The sequence below is a fragment of the Pantherophis guttatus genome, chromosome 3 (genome assembly GCF_059756535.1).
Source record: "Pantherophis guttatus breed Tessera chromosome 3, ASM5975653v1, whole genome shotgun sequence".
In the NCBI taxonomy this organism is placed as follows: domain Eukaryota; kingdom Metazoa; phylum Chordata; class Lepidosauria; order Squamata; family Colubridae; genus Pantherophis; species Pantherophis guttatus.
In genome coordinates, this window is record NC_142065.1 from 100,997,265 (window position 1) to 101,019,952 (window position 22,688).

General features: G+C 37.3%; 1 protein-coding gene and 1 long non-coding RNA gene across 3 annotated transcripts in view; one reads left to right on the forward strand and one right to left on the reverse strand.

Moving 5' to 3' along the window:
* Nucleotides 1-212: 212 nt before the first annotated feature.
* On the reverse strand, nt 213-5,254 carry LOC148114704 (uncharacterized). Its single transcript, XR_015733188.1, has 2 exons — nt 3,894-5,254; nt 213-829 (listed from the first exon to the last, which is right to left on the reverse strand). It is a non-coding gene; the product is annotated as an uncharacterized LOC148114704 (long non-coding RNA).
* An 11-nt stretch (nt 5,255-5,265) lies between these two features.
* Nucleotides 5,266-22,688, forward strand: part of EDEM3 (ER degradation enhancing alpha-mannosidase like protein 3) — a 39,828-nt gene continuing 22,405 nt past the window's right edge. For both annotated transcript variants that reach the window (XM_034409623.3, XM_034409624.3), the window contains exons 1-10: nt 5,266-5,720; nt 9,262-9,307; nt 13,173-13,273; nt 14,079-14,118; nt 14,684-14,796; nt 15,239-15,392; nt 15,985-16,119; nt 18,512-18,617; nt 19,249-19,346; nt 20,594-20,719. In XM_034409623.3, coding sequence (XP_034265514.1) covers nt 5,557-5,720; nt 9,262-9,307; nt 13,173-13,273; nt 14,079-14,118; nt 14,684-14,796; nt 15,239-15,392; nt 15,985-16,119; nt 18,512-18,617; nt 19,249-19,346; nt 20,594-20,719 — 1,083 coding nt within the window. In that variant the 5' untranslated portion in view covers nt 5,266-5,556. The remainder of the gene's footprint in view (nt 5,721-9,261; nt 9,308-13,172; nt 13,274-14,078; nt 14,119-14,683; nt 14,797-15,238; nt 15,393-15,984; nt 16,120-18,511; nt 18,618-19,248; nt 19,347-20,593; nt 20,720-22,688) is intronic.

Sequence of the window (22,688 nt, forward strand, 5' to 3'; positions counted from 1 at the left end):
TGAAGATTTGAGTATTTAATAGGAAATAATCTTTTTAGAAAGTTTCTTCTCTTGAGACTTTTTAAAATTAGATATAATTTTATCTATTAGATCTAATTTCATATGTTGATGATTTTTTTCCTATGCATAGAATGTTCCAGATATCATTTAACATTCTTTATGTGTACATATTTCATTTGAATAATCAACTTGACTAAAAGAACTACAAACACAATGTAATGTGGTTAACTTTATTCAACTGCACATTTACAAATAAAATATTAATCTTTCACATTGTGCATTTCATCAAAAGAGGTTTGGGACTTATTTGGGGGTGGAAGGGTTGCTAGGTATTTACAAAATCCCAGTGAATATCATATTTGCCGATTACAGTGGCAACCCATTGCATAAGGACAAATATACAGATCATAAATACAAACACCTAATTTTGAGATAATGAATACAGTGCAGGACTGAAGCTATGAAAGTAAATGGTGGAAATATTTGGAAGACAAAAAGGGAAAATAACAATTTAGGAAATATATCCCACGTACAAATTTAGTCTTTTAGCTTTTAAACTGGAGAAAAATTGAGGGATTCCTATTTATTCAGCAATCTCTTTAGGTTGTTTAAAAATGATGACTAGAATGGGTGCTGGCTAGTAACATGAGAGGAAGGTTACACCCATGCTTCCTAACATTAAAACAACACACCTTCCTGGTGTGGTTATCTGATTTAGCTTTAAGATAATGGCTAATGAAGCATAAGAGAACTTGTATCTTGACTCTGTCCTGGATGATGTTACTGTAGGAAGACAAATCCAGTCTGGTTCCAATCCAGGAGAAAGGCACTGGAAATAAAATTGAGGCTGATTGAAAAGGAGGACTCTGTTTATTGATGAGCAGAACCAACAACAGCATGTAGTTCTGGGACAGCTGACAAAATGGGATTGGGATAGGTAGGCTTTTATACATTCTTGGGGGTTTTGTGTTTGAAATATTCCAGGGCAGGGGTGAAATCCACAATTTTTCTCTACCCGTTCTGTGGGCGTGACTTGGTGGGCGTGGCAGAGGAAGGATATTGCAAAATCTCCATTCCCACCCCACTCTGGGGCCAGCCAGAGATATTTGCCGGTTCTCCAAACTACTCAAAATTTCCGCTACCGGTTCTCCAGAACCTGTTAGAACTTGTTGGATTTCACCCCTGCTCCAGGGTTAGGGTTAGGGTTAGGGTGCAATGTAGTGAGCTTCATGTCTTTTGCTATTCTAATGGTGGGTGGGTTAATCCTATTATGTCCCAAAAGTCATGTCCTGTCCTTCTTAATCCCATCAACCGGAGCTGAAAGTGTTTTGTTTGTGAATAGATTGGCCCAGTCTTTCTTAATGGGCACAAAATATCAATCTCTAAAGACTTCAGGTGTCTGCTGGAGGCTGTTGGGGCTGCTTTCTGCCTTTGTTAAGATTTTTCTCCATTTCTCCTTTGGGGAAATATTTTAATGTTCCCCAAAATATTTCATTCGGGGTGGGGGGTGAGCTTCCTACATTAGCATATTGTGTATGTGTGGGGGGAAGGAAATGCACTTTATACCAGCATTGCTAAGGGTGGGTAAAGGTTGCCGCCTTTCTGAATTGCTGAGGTAAAGAAACAACATGGGAACAAAACAAACGGGAAAAAAATGTTTTGCCTCATTGTGCCATGCCAAGAAATGTGTAGAGAGGGGGACTGTGTTACTTTGTAAATCTTTTGACAATCTAATACTTGAATTGGGGCTTCTGTACTTTATCAAGTATTGTGCTTTACTCAAAGAAATAAACAGAATTTGCAGTTCACATATCTAACCAACTCTTATGAAGTATGTGGGAACACAGATGAAGCAATATATGAATTGGCCAGTTTTCACACTTTCTACAGCATGTTGTAGACTGCTGTAATAAACTGATAATTAGGTTAAATATAAGCTTTATTCCTCACATCAAACACTACATTGGTGTGTCAGAGGCAGCACCTGGCTTTTAAGCAAGATTACCACCTTTCCAATTTTGCTCAGAGTACCTGGGTTTAGTTCCTTGTAATTTATCTGGGCTCCAATAACATCTGTATGCAAATAAAAACAATTTCTCTAACTTTTCAAGTGATGTTGAACTTGATCAATATATTTTCTTTTTAAAGTCTAAAAAAGAAATATTTGAATGCAGCTGCTTTTACCAATAGTTCCTTTGTCTCTCCAAAGCCTGGATAAGCCTAAAGAGAATCAAGTTCAGATGATCTTGGAGATAAATCTAAAAAAATGACTATTACTTTCTTGGCTTTTTTCCCATTCCCTTTCCTCCCCGTCCCTCAAAATAGCAATAGCAATAGCACTTAGAAATATATACACTTCATAGTGCTTCACAGCCCTCTCTAAGCAGTAAATTGCCCCCAACAATCTGGATCTTCATTTTACTGACCTCGGAAGGATGGAAAGTTGAATCAATCTTGAGCCAGTCAGGATCGAACTGCTGGCAGTCAGCAGAATTAGCCTGCAATATTGCATTCTAACCCCTGTGCCACCATGGCATTAAAGCCCCCAGTCAAAGTCAATTTTCCTTTGGTTGCCTTTGTTGCATTTCCTGATAGCTGGCATGGCAAAGATGGTAACTTTGCCTTTAACTGGCATGCCTGAAGGACTGAGACCTTGATTAGATACATTATGCAAGTGGTTTGCTGGTTTTTCCAGGATTAAACTTCAAAATTAGAAACAGTCCTTGGTTCCAGAACAGGCCTGTTTTGTCCAAAACACCACAAGAAACAGGACACATAGACAGCAGAGATTAAAAATCTAAATTAGATTTCATTTCCATTTAATTAAAAATTACCTAATAAGAGGTTTTTTAACCACAATGAAAATGATAAGAACATTTCTGGAGGTTTTCGAGAGAATGTGCCCAAGTCTTGTTGATTCCCAAATTCCCATGGTCCTGTTTTATAACAGAAATTGTTACTGTGATGTTGGCTTCAAACTGAAGACTCTTACGTCATGCTTTTGTCTAAAAGTTGCCTTGTTTATACTAGAATCCTGGCAATCTCAGAAACATAAAACTTATTTTCTTCTGCTTGCGGAAGATTGGCAGAACTTGAATTACAATTATTTAATGTGATTAAACCTTGGACATAAAAGCAGTAGCTAATACAACAGTTTGTTTTTATGACCTGTAATTTCTATGGGTATATATTTAAAATTTTAGAACATGGTTGCTTTTTACTAGATATATGTGATATCATCATCATTTTAGCCATTTTCTATCCACTACAGGAAGAAGGCCTCTTCCGCATTTTTCCAACCAATAAGATCCTGAGCTTTTTTTGCCAATTGGGCCCACAATATTTGCTGATGTCATCGATCCATCTTGTTTTATGTCTCTTTAGTGGACACTTTTTATCAAGTAGGATCCATTCTATGACTGCCTTGGTCATAGATACATGGAAAGATACATGCTCGGCATTACAAGACAAAATAGAAAGACCTGCACATGGTTAAGAAAATAAACTAAAGTATACAATATAATCAAGAGGGGGAATTGAAATGGAAATGGGCTGGTTACATAACAAGAACTAATGACAGGTGGAGGGAGGGAGAGAGGATAGATAGGAGGTAGGCAGGCAGGCAGATAAATTTTCTGAACGGTGATAATAAACTGCCAAAGGAAAGAATAGAACAATAGCAATGTTGTGACTTGAGTATTAAAGTATTTTGCTCTCCAATCCCAGGAATTCAGTCATTTGAAATGACGGGGTTGATAGAAATATCTGTCAACTCCTATCAATTCTCTCTTCTGTCCACTCTAATTGTAATCCTGCAGCTTCCAATATAAGCCAGTTTAGTCTAGTCAGTGGTTAAGGCACTAGAAAGTGAGAGACCATGAATATGATCATACCTTAGCCATGAAAGACAGCTGGGTGACTTCGAACCAGTCATTCTCAACCCAATCCACTTCTCAGGGTGGTTGTTCTGGGCAAAATAGGAAGAGAAAATTGTGTTGGATATGTTTGTTGTCTTGAGGTTTTTTTGTAAAAAAATATGGGATACAAATAAATAAATATGCAAATTGAGGGACTACGGCAAAAAACGATGCTCTAACTGTTTTTCAAAAATTAAAAGCAATATTAAAGATTTGAGTGAGAACAGGAAACAACCATTTCCCCCACTGATTCCTGGTGGAGGTCATGCCTGTTGGTTGCAGCAAATATAACGAAGATGCTTAGGATACGTTCCATACTACCATCTCGGCATTATCTTAAGAGATATATCTCTTTATCCGATTGGCAAAGCATCAGGTTCAACTGCAGATAGATATAGAGGACCATAGCCTGACTAAGTGGCTCAGTGGCTAAGACACTGAGCTTGTCGATCAGAAAGCTCGGCGGCGTGAGCAGGGGGTTGGACTAGATGACCTCCAAGGTCCCTCCTTCCAATTCTGTTACTGTTACTGTATGGAGGGGGGGGGGGAAGGATGATGACCCAGACAAAGAAAATGCAGAAAGCGAACAATTCGATTTGAACGCAGATTTTTATTTTTTTAACTTGGTAAAAAAAAAAAAAAAAATTGGAGGTGTGTCACTAAGCCTGGGCGACAACTTCAGTGCTACCGTATGCTGAAACGGGCCGTTCTCAAGGTCACAGCCCTGGTATTGCGACGTAGGTAAGGGACAGAACGTCCGCTCGGGGAAGCTTCTAAAAGCCCAACTCCGAGCCGCGCAGGTTCGCCACGATCACATTCTCTATTCCGAAGCCGAGTAGCGTCCATCAAGCCGTCGTGGCTCCGAGCATCAAATCAACGTGAAATCGCCGCGATTCCGACCTCCGTAAAGCCTCCCTTCTTTCCCTGCCTGATCAGGACATCACGAACACCTCTGATATAACAAAAATGCCCGACATCTCGGGGCAGGTAGATTCCCTATTACAGGGGTCTCCAACCTTGGCAACTTTAAGCCTGGCGTTCCCCAGCCAGCTTTGCTGGCTGGGGAATTCTGGGAGTTGAAGTCCGCCAGGCTTAAAGTTGCCAAGGTTGGAGACCCCTGTAATTACATTCAATGTATTGTGTGTGGTGGTGGGGCGTTCTAAATTCAGCCCTGGGCATAATTTTTCAAACGTGGATCATGTGTAACATGAAGCCGGAAATTACGTATTTCGACGGAAAGAGAGAGAAGAGAGAGAAAGAGCGGTCGCTAGAGCAAATTCTTATCTTGTTGAGAGTGCGACAGCCACGTCCAGGTTAGGAGGTAGCCCGCCCGTTTGTTCCACGTATCACTGCATCCGGGAGGGAGGGAGGGAGGAGGGAGGAATAACGTACGGTCAGGTGATACAAAATCTGGATCTCATTGGGCCGCGGGCAGCGGCGTGTCGCGCGACCGGAAGGGAACCCGGAAGCAACCTAGCGGCAAAATTCCGGTTTCCTTGGCTACGCCAGAGAAAGGGAGGGTGAGAGAGAGCGAGCGAGCTAGAGGAGGCGAGCGAAGGGCTGGTCCCTCGTCTTGTGGTGGCGGCCGCGCTGTTTGAAGGGATGGGACAGAACCGGGCCTAGCGGGGCAGCTGCCGCTATGAGCGGAGCAGCAGCTGGGGGCGAGGGAAGGAGCGGCAACCGCCTGGCAGGCCGTTGGTCCGGCTGGAAACTGCTGGCTTTGGGCCTCCTCTCCGCTTCTTCGGTGTTGGCAGCAGCGCCGGCTGTGCAGGCGATGAGCCGGGAGGAGAAGCGTCATCTTGGGTAAGAGCGCTTTTCCCCCGTCGCCCGCTTCTTTTTCTTCTTTTTTCTGTGCCGCAGCCGAGCCTACCTTGGCGAGGATGCCGTTGGCCCGGTTGCGAACCGTGGGAGCATATTGTGTCGTAGCTCGAGGAAGGAGTGATGGTTGGACTAGAAGACCTCTAAGGTTCCCTTCCGGCACTGTCCTGATTGAAGTCCCGCTCCTTTTTGTAGGTTGCATTTGGCTGCCTGAGGAGACCGAGCAAGTTACATTGAAGTCGTCTTTAACCAGACTGACACAGGCTGATTTCAAGCTTGTCCCCGAGGCAGACTGAGAAGGATACCCCAGCTCATTTTTTTTATTTCAGTTTTTAAATGTAAAGTTGGCCAATAAATATATTACCAGAATGCGGCCGCACGGGAATTATGGGGGCGACATGGCACTCCCATGTGACCCCTTGCCTGCGCGAGCTGCACTGGCTTCTGGTGGTCTTCCGGGTGCGCTTCAAGGTATTGGTTTCACCTTCAAAGCGCTCCATGGCTTAGGACCCGGTTATTTATGAGATCACCTTCTGCCACCGATAACCTCCCACCGGCCAATTCGCTCCCACAGAGAGGGCCTCCTCAGGGTGCCGTTGGTCAAGCAATGTCGACTGACGACCCCCAGGGGGAGAGCCTTCTCTGTGGGGGCACCCGCCCTCTGGAACGAGCTACCCCCAGGAATACGACTGATCCCGGACCTCCGGACCTTCCGTCGAGCTTTGAAGACCTTCCTATTTCAGCAAGCTGGGCTGGCTTAAAATTTTAATGGGTTATTTTAAGGGTAATGGGTTTTAATTTTTGGGAAGCCAATTTGATTTAATCCTGTTTTTAAATTATTTTAAATTTTATATTGTATGTATTTTAATTTTGGCTGTTCACTGCCCTGAGTCCTTCGGGAGAAGGGCGGTATACAAATTTAAATAAATAAATTAAGTAAGTAAGTAAGTAAGTATGTATGTATGTCTATGTAAGTTTTCACGGGTATATATGTATATAGGGATATGTTCACAATTAATTTGATTTAATTTGATTTATATTATTACACGAGAAGAAACCCGAAATATTAACTGTACACACACATATATAAATATATATTTATTACTGGGTAGGTTTTCAAAATCTAAATTGTATTTCATTAGATTTTTTTTTTTTTACCTCCATGCCCTAGGAATTGTTTTCTCCACCCACCACTATTTTGTGAAACTTCCCTGTCTAGAAATGATGAGTGTCATAGCAAGGCAGGGATGTAAGAACTTTGGTTAGTCAAAGTGAGTAATAACAGTTCAAAACAAATGCTGTCATTGAGAGAGAACAGAAAGATGGGAGAGGGCTTTTTTTTAAAACTGAAAGATGCAGTTCCCCAAGTTTAAAATATGCTACTAGGATCGTAAACGCATGGATATCATTCTAGAAAATGATGTTTGTACAAAGTAAAAGCTCAGTTATGTAAGTTCGTTGAACTTTTCTTCTTATCTCTCTGTTGTTGCTTTTTGTAGGTGGGTTGGTACACTTTTTTTTGCTCATTTTGGTATTGCGAGTTTTGCTGATCAACTTTTCAGTGACGCATGTTTTTTTCCATGTGTTTATCATATATGGCAGTATGATGGCGGTTCTAATATTTCTATAAGAAGGCACAAGTGTACTTAATACAGAATTTTGTATATAATATGTGATATAGCAGATATTGGCAAAGAGGAGTGAATCCCACAGTTGAAAGTAATTTTGGGACTTCTCAGAGAAATACATTTATTTCTTCGCTGTTGACCTCCTTTGAGGACAGTTGAAGTCCCTGTAAACTGAAATGCTATGTGGATAATATAATTACTTTAAAAGGTTCATTGTTAAGGGATAATCTTGTTAGCTGTGCAAACAGTATTTTGTTTTGAAAGACCAGATACTTTAAAATGATGGCAAATAGTGAGCTAAATAAGGCAAATCAGATGCTGGTGTTTCATAGAATAAAACCAAAAAGTGCACATGTTCAACAGAAATGTACATCTGAGGAACCTGACTATTGCAAATACCTTCAATGTCTGTGTCTACTAATAATCAAGAATGCACCTACACATTACATTTATAATATTTGCACATTTCACTTTTTTAAAACTCTCGTAATATTAATTTAACCTATGGCAGAAAACAATTTCATTTTTTGAGAGCATTAGGAGAACATTAGACTTTCTGGAATCCTCTGGCCTTTATGAAAAATAGAACTTGGATTCTATTTTTTTTATTAATTCTGGGGCTCTAAAATTAAGAATTTCATAGTTCATGGCTTGATTGCTTTATTAATTGCAGTATTTCAGTAAAGCCTATCTTTGGTATGAAAATGTATTTGATTTCATCATAAGATTTAAATAGACTTATTTTATTTAATGGTACTTCCTCTTCGAGGAACTATTTAACCATATACAATTTTGTACATATTTACTTAAAAGCAGATGTTTCATTTTTTATTGAGATACCTCAATAAAGTAAATATATAAGTATGTAAGTATATAAGATTGTCTGATGTTTTATTGCATAATCATAGATATAAATTGATAGATGTATGGTTATACCCTATATACCAGTGATGGTTAACCTTTTTGGCACTGAGTGCTGAAACTGGAACGCACGTGCACCGGAACCCGGAAGAGAGCAGCTGGCCGGTGTGCATGTGCGCCAAACCAGCTGGCCAGCATGCATGTGCACGATGGAAACTGGAAGAGCAGCTGGCAACTGCACACATGCCCACAGAGAGGGCTCTGCGTGCCACCTCTGGCATGCGTGCCACAGGTTCGCCATCACGGCTATATACCCATATAGGTTCAGTGAGTTTTATGACAAACATAGTGACAACAGTATTCAGTTGGCACATTTTTTAAATTTAAGCAGAGTTAGCAATGCACATTTGAATCTGAACCCATGATTTCATGAAAATGGCCATGTAATTTTCTTGGCAACTGTACAGAATTGATTGCCCCCTTCCAGGATACTTCTGAATTCTCAATCTAGCATACTATCCTGAAATCTCTTTTTACTGTAATCGTCCTTCTAAATGCTAACCATATTTTACTTTTTTTTTCTTTTTTGAGATCAGCTAAACTGAACTAAGTTCTGTCATAAAAAACTTAGCACAAAAAAATCACACTAGCATTGAATCTTATCTGCTTGGAAAGCCCAATAGATACTGTACATGGATCTCTTTTTGGAACATCTACATTCATATAATCATTTTGAATTCCTATTAAGTTAAAAAAAAGTGTTTTTAAAAATAATCTCATAAAGAATCATTGCTCTCTTATAATAACAAATGGCTACATAGCTTAGGATTGTTAAAGTAAATGTTCATAAAATGGAAATAGTGTGTAGATTTTGGTTTTATATAAATGCTCAGTTGTATTGTTTGTTGCATCTTATTGTAAAATTCCCAACAGTTCATCAAAATGTTTGGAAAGTCTCTGCAGATTAAGAAAAAATATTGCTAGTAAATCTTTCACTTGAGCACAATTGAATTATTCTGGTTTTATCTGTTTTTCAGAAATCAAGTACAGGAAATGTTTGATCATGCCTATAGTAATTACATGGTAAGTGCAATGTTTATATTATTTTAATGTTAATAACACTCTGTTTTAAAGCTGTTTTTACATAAACTATACATGATGAACTCTTGCTAGTGTATTTTTAATTAATCATGATTTAATGCAAGGTTAGCCAGCCCATCACCTGCAGATAGTAATAGACAAGCAGTGCTCTGCTTTCATACTGATACTATGTTTTTGGAATCTGGTTTTTGTTTCTTTCCTTAGTGTATTAAGCCTAAGAGAAACCTCAAACCTAATATTTTTCCCCCTGTAAACAATGGGGAGAGATCATACTTCCATTCCCTGATAGCTTAATTAACAAAATTCAATGGCAAGTCTCCAAAAAGGAATTTGGGGTCCACAGATGATTGGCAGGCTATTGGATGCTCATTCTTGTACTAAATTAAGGGTCATAATTATTGTTTGGTGTAATATGCTGAATCATACTATCAGCAACTGAAAAACTAGTTCAAAGTGGATTGTATTAATGTATGGTTTGGCCTGATGTATTATTTACAGTGAATGTACACTGCAGTTCTTCCTTGTTTAATTGTAAGGCTGTTTACATGTTGAAACTTAATCTGTTTAAAACTGGCTTTTTTGTCCTAGGTATGAAACCTTTTTCTCAGTCCTTGAATTTGTTGAATTGAAAAGCATAATCTATAATATGGGAAGGAGTTGCAGATTATGATCATGACAAAAACATTCCAGGACCAGGGACTCCAATCCAGTGAAACAGTTCTATTTAGATCAGCTAGAGCTGTTCAGAGTTACTTACACAATTTTTAAACTCTTTTTAAAATTATGATATGAAATAAAGCCTACATTTAAAAAAAGGTAGATTCTTTGTCATGCTAGAAATTTTATAATTCTTTCCTTGAAACAATTCAGATAAAGATACTTACTAATCTAATAAAACTGTTTAAGCTATAATACAATTTAGGTGTAGCTTTCGTGTCTAAGATGGAAATCATGTGTTTTATTAAAATCCCACTAATCACAGATATACAAGTTGCTTGGCAAACCCTTCAATCGATCATAATTAGCTAAGATGAATTATTGTTGCATAATTTCATGGTAAACATTTTTATCAAGAGTTTTAGTGAATACGGGTAATATGAATTTCTTGCAGAGAATAACACTGAAACTATGAATAAGATACTAATTTTGACTGCTAAAATATTCATCTGGGACTTACTATTTTCATGGTTTTCAATCTGTTTTATGTATTTCATAGGACAGAACTGGCACATTTATGCCCTACTGTATTTATAAGTATGGTACACATAACTGCAAATAAAATATACATAAAATTGTATATATATTTTTTGTGCTGGGGAAAACCTAGGGCATGCTGTCATTCTTTTACACTGTGTTGTGAAAAGGCTTTTTTATCATTTGTGAGATGGCAAAGGATTTCTATACTTGTAGTATGAATTATTTGTATTATATTTAAGGAAGTATATGACTTGGCACATCCTGGAAGCTTATATGTTAAAAGGATATTTATTTAATATGGGTCCTAAAGCCTTAAGCAAATAGAATTTGTGAGTGTATTGAATTTGGCAAACAAGATCAAGGATTTAAACTTTTTTTTTGATGATGCTAATCTTGATGATTCTATGGATCAGTTCTTTCTTCATTTTCCAATCTTGTAAGGCTTTTTAGTTGATTATTTTTACAGTAATGTAGCAAAATTCTATTCTAGAAATAGATTTTATTACTATTTGAAGTTATTGGAAAATGCGCTTTTCTACTTTTAAAAAGGGAATGTTCATTAAATCTTGCTTTATATATCACATATTTCTTCAATGAAAAGTTCCATTTTTTTACTGAGTTTTGTAAAGAATTACATAGTGCTCATAGTTACAAATTCTGCTCCTTCAGATTTGATGTTCACTTAGTGATAAGGAGAGAAGAATGTTTAGATGGATTTAAAAATACAATCCAGCTGATGACTTGCCCTAAACCCTCTTGCCTACAGTATACCCATAAAAGCCTAGTGTGACACTTCTGTACCAGATAATTTGTTGACAAATCTGCAATCCTGTATATTTTGTAAAATGTTTTTAAGTGACATCTTGTGCAACTTCTTATCTTGAGGCTACTGACATTTCAAAGAAATATAGAATCCTTATTATCATTTAAGTCCTTTCCATCAGCGTCGAAAATAATGTGAGTAAAGGTCAAATAAATGTAAGGATTATCTTCAGAGCTAGTAAAAGAGCAGAATCATCATCTTTATAAATGTGAGAATGTGGTCGTCTCATGTGCCACAATGTGGTTTTTTTAAAGGTTATTGCTAAATTTACTATTTAACAAAGCAAATTGTGACATTAAAAGGTATCATGCTTTTTCAGTATTTTGGAATAGTTAAAGTAATGTCATTTGATTTTATTTGTATATGGACGTACATACGGCAAAAAATGGTAAAGGTACAAAATATACATATACACAAAGATGAATTATCTGCTAGCACTTTTTCTGAAGGCAAAGTTTGAATTTTGGTTTGGAAATGAAATTCTGCCATCCTATTATGGTGTATATTTCTATTAAGAACTAGTGGTGTGTATCAATATATTCTGAAATATATTGAGTTAGATACTTTGTTCTGCATTTAAAAGGTTTAAATCCTTACAGAATCCATTTTAGCCATTCTGAAAGTGTTCTAAGCTCATAATTTCTGTTTCAGACTGGATATTCTTGAAATGGTTGGCACAGCCTGTATCAAACAGTTTTTTAAATTGAAGTATTTCCAAAATCCTTTAAATTTTATACATTTTACACATCCCTTTTAGGGACATTAGAGAGAATGTAACACACCATTTTAAGGATCTTGTTTTGAAAAATCTGCTGACCACTACTTGTCAATGTAGTGATCTTCTTAAATACATTATTTTGAATGTAAATACTTTCTTATTCCAAAGGGATTATTCAATTGTATTTAAGTTTTAAGTTAGATTGTATGCTTTTCTGAGGATGGAGGCAGAAGGGGCAATGTTCAGATTGCAAGGATGTCTTCCCAATTTTCTTTAAATGAAAACAGTGTAAGAGACTTTCAGGTGTAACTAGTTCTAGATGACAAAACCATTGTGAATATTTTATTTATATTCCTGAATTACATTAATTATCTCTTTAAAACAATTTGAATTAATTCAAAACAACTTGCTGACAATTCCTATTTATGTACAATAATGGTGCAATGAACTCTTAGCTTAGCAACATGAGAGGTGCTGAATAAGAAACATTTAAAAGCCAATCTTGCAAATACAAAAATTGGTGCTCCACCAATATGTAACCATTCTTCATCTTAATAAACCTACTTACAACATGCCTTCAAAGTTATGACTGCTGCCTCCCCACCCCTCTGCACTGATGTTATCATATTTTGGACACTTGGCAACTGACTCACATTTATGACCAGCTGCAGCATTGCATGGTCAATCCGGTAGCGATGGCGGCGGGTGGTTCAGAGAACCAGTAGCAAAAATCCCTGCTCCCCCCCACAAGCCCAGCAGACCTGCGCAATCATCAGAGGCTTTTAAAATGCTTTTAAAAGTGTAAAAAAAAGCTTCTGATGATTGCCCTGCTTAGCTGAGATTGTCAGAGGCTTTTAAAACCATTTTTTCTACAACCTCTTCGGCCAAAGAGGTGGTAGAAAAAATGGTTTTAAAAGTTTTTTTAAAAAAAGGTTGGCCATGCCCACCCAGTCACATTACCCCCCCAAGCCACGCCCACAGAACCGGTAATAACAAATTTTACATTTCACCACTGGGTAAAACTTGATCTAATTGCTATTGTATCATGCATTTCAACTTCACTAGATTATTATTCTGTTTTGTTTTTCATTTCCTTTTTTTCCCAATAGGAACATGCTTACCCAGCTGATGAGCTCATGCCTTTAACTTGCCGTGGAAGAATTCGGGGTCAAGAGCCAAGTCGTGGAGATGTGGATGATGCCTTGGGAAAGTTAGTATTTTGAAATAATTATTGAAGATTCAGTATTTAGATTTAATTGAAATTCTGTGGATCCATTATTACAAATCCAATAAAACTGAACCTAAATTCTGAATAAATAGCCATAAACAGAACAGGAATATTTACCAAAAGGGAGAAAAGCAAAAATAATATCTGACTAATAATTGCATCAGATAAATATTATTAATTTCTTTAAATTATTTTTAGTCTGTGCATTATCTGGAGAATGTTGCAGCAGGTTACAGTGTTTTAATAACATAAAACAGTTAAACTAAGTAAAATAAATATTAATTTAAAATATTACCACAATTGGGACAGGAACTTCCATTGCAAAGTGATATGGTTGCTAAATGATATCTGTCCAATTTTGTGATCTTTTTTGCTGCGGTTGATAAGTGAATTTCACTTCTTCCGTTGACTTTGCTTATCAGAAGCCCTCCTGGGAAGATAGCAAATGGTGATCATGTGGCTCTGGGAATGCTACAACCATTGCAAACAGGTGTTGGTTGCCATGGCAGATGGTGTTGAACTCTCTTGAGCTGACAAACTGCTGAAGTCATTTATAGTTTTTATGAATTGTTGAAGCTGCATATTTTTAATATATAGTCTGTTTTCAAAAGTCTTCAATGATTCATGAAAGCATTCTGTGTCTTTAACAGTTCATCAACTTGAGGAAGGAGAACACTGTCCACCATTTTTAGTAATAGGCACTTGTTACAAGTTCTTACATGAACATTTAATAATAAATTATTGCATTTGATTAAATCCTATTTTTCATCTCTCCTTTTTCACCCAGGTTTTCACTGACACTAATAGATACTTTGGACACTCTTGTGGTAGGTTTGATTTCTTCTAATGTATTAAATCTAAATTCTCATTACATGATTGTGTAGAATTTAATAATTGTCCTTAACCAAATACTTGATTTACTTAAATTATAATCTACCTTTAGAAAATGGATTAGTGATATAAAGTGGCATACACAGTGCTCCCCCATCCCATTTTTCTCACAGGCACAACCCAGTGGAGTACATAGGTTGGGCTTTAGAGATTGTGATTATTCCAAAATCATCCATGAGCTTTTGAGAGTGAACTAACACCTGGCTCTCCCTGCTCCTAGACAGCACTTATACCTTAAGTGGCTTGAAAATGTAATGAGATTTCAGATTTCTTCAGTATGTATTGCTCAACTATACCTCTTTTACTGGTTTTGAGAAGGATAAATTAAACAAACCTGACAACCTTCATTCAGAGTTTGCCTTTGTAATAGGATTTTGTTGCTAACCAAAGATGACAGAATCTGATATTCTTTATTTTTTATTTAAAATGAAACTTCAAGTTTCTCCTTAACAAAACTTAGCTTCTTAAGAGATAATCAGCCTGTTTACTCTTGTTTTGCAGGTGTTAAATAAAACCAAAGAGTTTGAAGATGCTGTTAAAAAAGTAATTAGAGATGTTAATTTAGACAACGACATTGTGGTATCAGTGTTTGAAACAAACATAAGAGTGCTTGGGTAAGTTTTATACTGGGACAAAAGGGATCAGATTTGTAAATCTGCCAATGATTACCTTTATACATTTTGTGATCTCAAATTAAATAAACTTATTTCTTAAATTTTTAAGCATAATAGAATTCATAGTTCATAGTTTGTAAACCTATCCTTTTTGTAAACTGCATTTTCTGCATTACTGTCAAAAAGGTTTACACATCTTCATTTATATACACTTTTTAGAAGTAAGTAATATTTAAACATTCTACAAACTATTTTCAGTTTTTCAGCACTTATGCTATGTTTAAGGCTAGTATAACTGTAATTACTAAACATCATTAGAGATTGGAAGCAGTTTGAAGAGTGACATTCTCTTCTCCTCTGCTTCCCCAGTCTTTGGTTCTCTTCTGTATCAGCATTCACTAAGTTAATAAACTTCCTGACTTCTCCCTTTCATTTTATCCAGAGGTCTTTTAGGTGGGCACTCCGTAGCAATCATGCTGAAAGAGAAAGGTGAAGTCATGCAGTGGTACAATGGAGAACTTCTGCACATGGCAAAACAGTTAGGCTACAAACTGTTGCCAGCTTTTAACACCACAAGTGGGCTCCCATATCCAAGAGTAAGTAAACTCTGAACTAAGACTAATGTATGCCATGTATTATTTGTTTTTCCAGTATTATAAAATTACATGTTGAGTCAGAGAGAGAGAGTTATCAGTGATATCGGTGAAAACTTCTGATTTTTATAACGCTTAGAATCTTAACTCTTCAGCTAATAGCATGGTTTATGAAGATATTTATATGTTTATATGTACTACATTTTCAAATGCAATGGACTTAAAAAGCCATATGGTTTGATTATGAAAATGAGGACTGCTCTCTCTATAGCAGGTGATATACTCAGAGACAGCTTCATTTAAAGTTAAAGCACCAGTGACTTTAGCATTGACATTTAAACTCATATAATAGGTCAGTTTGCATAGGTTTGCCACACTCAAAAGTTGTTGAGCACTATTTTTTTTATGGTGCTGTACATTCTTTGCTTCTAACTGCTGCAGCTTACTTAATTATTCCAGCTTTTCTGCAATATAGTACAAACTTAGTGACTACTTATTGTGTCTTGTTTGAAAAAAACATATCTATTTATTTTTCTAAGTGTTTAAGAAATAGCATTATCACAATAACAGATTTTAGCATTTCTTTTTCTTCTAGATTAATTTAAAATTTGGTCTAAGAAGTCCAGAAGCCCGGACAGGAACAGAGACTGAAACTTGTACAGCTTGTGCAGGAACGTTGATCTTAGAGTTTGCTGCTCTGAGTCGTTTCACAGGGGCATCAATATTTGAGGTTTGTTTAATGATAAGTGATGAATTATTTTTGTGCAACTGCTAACTTTTGATTTTTTAAAAATCGTATAATTACTTGATAGTATTAATTTCAGCCATGTTCTGTTGCTGAACTGGTCACTGAATCTCTCATACCAGAAATTGCTTTTCTATTTATATTATGAGGTACTGCTTAAAATATCTATCAGCGTTCTGTTCCAGGGCCTGAAGGTTGTGCTGTGTTTGGGAGAGTGAGACTCTTTATGACATAATGTAACCTTTTATCTTTATTTTTTAAATTGATTTTGTTGTAATTTCTTTGATAGTTGTGAGCCACTCAGAGATGTTGAGAGTTGGGCAGTATAATTGTTTAATAAATACAAATCATTATAATATATGAACATGAAATACCCTGTGTAATTATACAATATTGTATTAAATTGTGTGTTGCCGCAAAATTTCAAAGACTAACTTAGAACAACATAAACATACATATGATATTCCCTCAATCAATTAAGTAGTTCATTAGAAATTTTATTTGTGCCTGACACCTTACCATTGGACAGTATTATAACTACAGTATTGGCCATGTCTCTTCTATAACTCCTAAGTATATCTTATGCATAAGGACAGCATACTGATTTTGTCTTTATATGTTTCTTATTTTTGGATTGTATGTCCTTCAACACAAATCTTTTTGGGACAAGTACTTGCTTTAATTATGCTGAAAGACTTGCTTATTTGACATTAATAATTTACGGTCTGTTATACAGTCTACACAGAAAGATTTTGGCTGACCAGACACCATCTCAAATTCCATTTCGTATAACAGTCAATTTGATTTTGAAGCTGCATTTTTAGTGACATCTAGAATGAAGTCTGCATTTATATTAGGGATTGTCAATAAAAAAAGAATTATTTTCTTAAAACTCTATTAAATTCATTTCTGCATCATTGCATGTTATCAGTCCAACTCTTCCTATAATTCCAGATACTTCGATTTTTACAATATCTGCATTTTAGTCGTTATCTTTTCTTGAAGTTATATTTAGAATTCTTGCAATTAGCCATAGAGAATACTGCAACAAAATCATTGTATACAATAAACCTACAGTTTCAGTTTTAATGGGCAACATTTTCTTTTACTAATCCATTAATCTGCAATATTATTCAAAGTAGATTTTAGAAACTTTACAGATAGAAGTGGAGCCAGCAGTTAATCCTTAATTACAAAGTTTAAAGAAGCTGTGTCCATTTGAAATTTGGCCATGCTACTTGAGGCTTTTAATATATGGTGTCCCAAATTACCAAACATCTATTGCTTGAAGCAAAGAATAGGGTGGGGTTTTTAAATGAATGAGCTATTTTTGTTTATTAACAATCATAATTTTATTGTTTTGGCACTCATAACTATTCTTCTAGAGGTTAATATTGGTATATAATATTGTTTCCTGATTTTTTTATTACGTTTTCATTCTAATGAAAAAAATTATGACAAATGTTTGATTTGAGGGATTTATTTTGACAGACTTTGGATTTGGATTTAAGATACTGTACAGTGTTCTTTGAATCTGAATTCTTTTGTTTGAATTTCAGGCAATAAAGCTTTGCCCCAAATACTGGTTCAAGTCTGAATCAGTCTGAACAGTATTTGTTGCGTCTCCTCAAAATAGGCATTATTAGTGAGGAGGTTTTTTTGATATATCAATATGTTTGGGTGTCCGAAGAATACCATTTGTTATTTAATAGGCATCTAGCTCTAATATACACTTCTTTCTTTTTTAGTCCATTAAGTGGAGGTTTACTACAAAATGATATTAATTCTACTTCCCCCCCCAAAAGGGGAAAAAAGACTCTGGAAATACAGCTCCCCAAATTTGACAAGCTTACTCAAAAGTCCTTCTTGTTGCCTATTTGTAAAAAAAAGAGGTTTATTTCAGAAGTACACATTTGCCATCTGTTGGTGTGAGTCCAGTATAGAGTTATCCTTCCAATATTGTAAGACAATTCTTAAGGAACATTCCCCATGTATAATGGTATTGATCTTACATTTTGAATGGCTGGGGTTTACAGCCAAACAGGTAATTTGCATTTTTAGCAACTCTGATCAATCTAAGGTTATATTAATGATCTCTCGGTGTCCAAACTGCAGCAATAGTATGACAAGTCCAAACTATATGAGTTATTTCCAATTTTTATGATGCATCTTTGGCAGCAACGCATTTGCATCCAACTTTTTTAAAGCCTTCTCTGAGATGTCCAATACATACAAAATAGAATTTATTGTTGTATCAACTTGTGTAAGTTTAAAAGTAGAACCACTGAATAAATTTATTGCTTGCATCAATTTTCTGACTACTTCATTGCATGTAAAACTGTATTTAATTAGAAAATGTTAATTTTATTTTCTATAGGAATATGCTCGGAAGGCCCTTGATTTCCTTTGGGAGAAAAGGCAACGTAGCAGCAATTTAGTAGGAGTTACTATTAACATTCATACGGGTGACTGGGTCCGTAAAGGTATGAAGCTATGTTCCCTCTTAATTACATAACAATGAGATTGGAGATTAGAGGTGTTTTATATAGAGGATTTAAACTGTATGTCAGAAAATTGTGCCTAACTTTGGACTAAAAAAAGATATTGCATTATGCTCAATATTGGGATACAGCCAGTTCGCACCTATTCAGGAGAACTGGTTGTTAACTTTTTAAGCAGTTTGGAGAACCGGTTGGAAGAAATCTTATTTTGTTTTTTTCCACTTTACAGGGCTAATCCTGTAAGGAAGGCAGGAAGGAAACATTCTGGTGTTGTTTCTAGCCTAATTTTTATTGCCCTGCTTACAGAAACTGCCTTTGGTTAACCTTTATTAACAGCTAAGGCGAAGCACCCATCGATGTGAGTGACGTTGAGTTGGCCACACCCACATGGTCACATGACTACCAAGCCACTCCTATCCAGCTGGTCATTAGGGCAGAGAACTGGTTGTTAAATTATTTGAATCCCACCACTGATTATGCTTACTTTCATCCCATGGCCCTTTTTATCTGTTTCTTGGTTGCACTTAATTGTTTTATAGCAATAAGAACTTACTTCATGGAACTGAAAACTAGTAATGAAATTAATTGTATTAACATTTGTATCTTATTCTAGATAGCGGAGTTGGAGCAGGAATAGATTCGTATTATGAGTATTTATTAAAGGCCTATGTCTTGCTTGGAGATGACAGTTTTTTAGAAAGATTTAACACCGTAAGTACAGATGGAATTTCTCTCTCCTTGAACTATAGAACTTTGTACTATGCTTGTGATGTATTATGTTAGATATTGTCGATCTGTTCTTCTAAAATTAGTGTGTTATTACAATCAGAAATAATTATATGATGTTTCTTCCATTCCAGCACAAGTTGCCTTTTTTTCATTGTTCCATTTAGCATAAAATTCATCTACTTCCAAATATTGGTATATCTGTAATAAAAAAACTCAAATTAATCATAGAATTCATTTTAAAGTTGCCTATTAATGAGGCATCACCCACGTTTAGAATTCTTAAGTTTTGGAAGTAAAATGGGCAATAAATAAGTGAATCAAAATATTTGCTAATGTTTATATGTTTTTGGATTTAGATAGATTTAGAACTATCATGTTGACCAAAAAAAAATTGGCAGCTAAAATGTTCACTATAACTTGTCTTGAATGTAACATATTCTGTCCTGAAGCAAGTTTATGCCAATGCTATGTATCCAAGACTAGAGCTTTATTGCGATTAAAGTACAGTTGAGGAAAATACAGATAGTCCTTGACCTACAAGCATGATTGTGACCAGAATTTCCATTACTAAGTAAGGGGGTTGTTAAGCAAATCATGCCAGATTTTACAACCCTTTTTGCCATAGTTGTTAAGCAAATCATATGATTATTAATCTGGTTTCCCTGACCAACTTCACTTCTTGGAAGCTGTCTGGGAAGGTCACGTATGATGATCACATGACCCTGGGATGCTGCAACTGTTATAAATAGATGCCAGCTGCCAAGCACCAAATCTTGATTACATGACCATGGAGTTACTGTGATCCTTGTAAGTGTAAGGGCTGTTTGTAGGTCATTTTTTCAGCGCCATTATAAATTGAAATGGTTGCTAAATGAATGGTTAGAAGTTGAAGACTACCTGTGAATAGAGAAAGAAAAACTGATCTTGGGGACAGAAGGTAATCCTTTAATTGCATATTCTGCTTGTTTATGGACCTTAGATTAATTGAATACTTCATTTTAAGTAACGTAATAAAAATTATGTAAATTGTATTTCTGACCGTATTATTTATGTCTTAAGTAAAGTAGTTGAAGAGTATGGCTGATTTCCTTTTTAAATAAAAGCTGTATTTGGCTGATATTTGGCTTACAGCCTCTAAATCTAAGCATTATTGTTTAGTGTGCTTATCTGCTTTAAGTCAGCTTCAGTAATCAAAGTGAATAAATACATCAAATGTTGATATTTTCTAGCATTATGATGCCATAATGAGATACATCAGCCAGCCACCTCTTTTGCTTGATGTGCACATACACAAGCCAATGCTCAATGCTCGCACATGGATGGACTCACTACTAGCATTTTTTCCTGGTTTGCAAGTAAGTTGCACGTGCAAAACATTTTCATCCAATGATATTATATTTCAAAGCCACTCAATTCCAAAGCATCTCTAGATGGCTTCACAAGGTAGAAGCACAACAATATACAAAAAACAACCAACATTCAGGAGATAACATAATCTCTAACCACATCCCCCTCAATTAATATTAGTCCTCAAATAATGCAATTAATTTTCACAGGATTCTTTATCTGTGCGCAGGGTCATCTTTCTCCCTAAATTATTCATTTGTTAGACATTAAGAATGTTTGTAAAATTATTAGATATTCCACATGTACTTGTTAACATTGTATTTCTTAAGCGATTTCAACTGATGCACTTCAGCATCATTTAATAATCTGTATTTATTATAAACAATAATTTTATAGACAGGCTATTTTATACTTTGTTAAAAGATTGCCACATTCAGTGGTTGAATGGCCAGGTTATAGGGGATATAGCTATTGAGCCCCTGTCATGGTCTGACCAGTCTCTCCTGAGGCAGGACTTTCTGACCGCTGCACCCCACTGCAGGGAGGTGGAACTGATTAGGTGGTTCCGCCCCAGGCGCCTGATGGATCCGGAGAGATTCCAGAGGGAGCTTGGGCTATTTCCTGAGGCTTTGGCTCACGACTCGACTGAAGATCTGGTGGCCACCTGGGATAGGACGGCCGCCGGGGCTTTGGATCATGTCGTGCCTTTGCAGCCTCTGACCCGGCGTCGCACCTGCCCAGCTCCTTGGTTCACCGAGGAGCTGAGGGGGATGAAACGCCGGAAAAGACGCCTAGAGAGTGGTTGGAGAGCCAGTCGCTCCGAATCCGATTGAACACTAATTAGGTCTCGTATTAAGACCTATTTAGTGGCGATAAAAGCGGCAAAGTGTGACTACTTTTCCTCTCTTATTGCATCGGCAGATAACCGCCCAGCCGCCTTGTTTAGAGTGACCCGCTCCCTCCTACATCAGGGAGCGCGGGAGGACCCCCTGCAAGGGCAGGCTGAGGATTTTGTACAGTATCTGCATGATAAAATCACTCAGATTCGGGAAGGCTTGGACTCTGACTGGGTAGATTCTGGCGGGGTGGCTGAGGCGGGTCTTGAGAATGTTATCTGGGACGAGTTCGATCCTGTGACTCCTGAGGACGTGGACAGGATTCTGGGGAGGTTAAACGCAACCACATGTTTACTGGACCCGTGTCCCTCCTGGCTGGTACTGGCTACCCGGGAGGTTACGCGAGGCTGGCTCCAAAGGATTATAAATGCTTCTTTGGGGGAGGGTTTCCTGCCGCCTGCTTTGAAAGAGGCAGTGGTGAGGCCCCTCCTTAAGAAGCCTTCTCTGGATCCGACTGTTATGGCTAACTACCGTCCTGTCTCCAACTTTCGCTTTATTGCGAAGGTTGTTGAGAGTGTGGTTGCGCAACAGCTCCCGCAGTACCTGGATGAAACCGTCTATCTAGATCCATGCCAGTCCGGCTTCAGGCCTGGGTACAGCATGGAAACGGCATTGGTCGCGTTGGTTGATGATCTCTGGAGGGCTCAGGACAGGGGTTGCTCCTCTGTTTTGGTCCTATTAGATCTCTCAGCGGCATTTGATACCATCGACCATGGTATCATGCTGCACCGGCTGGAGGGATTGGGGGTGGAAGGCACCGTGTTGCGGTGGTTCTCCTCCTATCTCTCCGACCGGTCGCAGTCTGTGTTGGCAGGGGGGCAGAGGTCGACCTCGAGGCGCCTTGTTTGTGGGGTACCACAAGGGTCGGTCCTCTCGCCACTCCTGTTCAACATTTATGTGAAGCCGCTGGGTGAGATCATCCATGGATTTGGGGTGCAATGCCATCTGTATGCTGATGACATTCAGCTGTACATCTCCACCCCATAACACCCCAACGATGCCCTTGAAGTGATGTCCCAGTGTCTGGAGGCCATGCGAGTCTGGATGGGGAGAAACAGGCTTCGACTCAACCCTTCCAAGA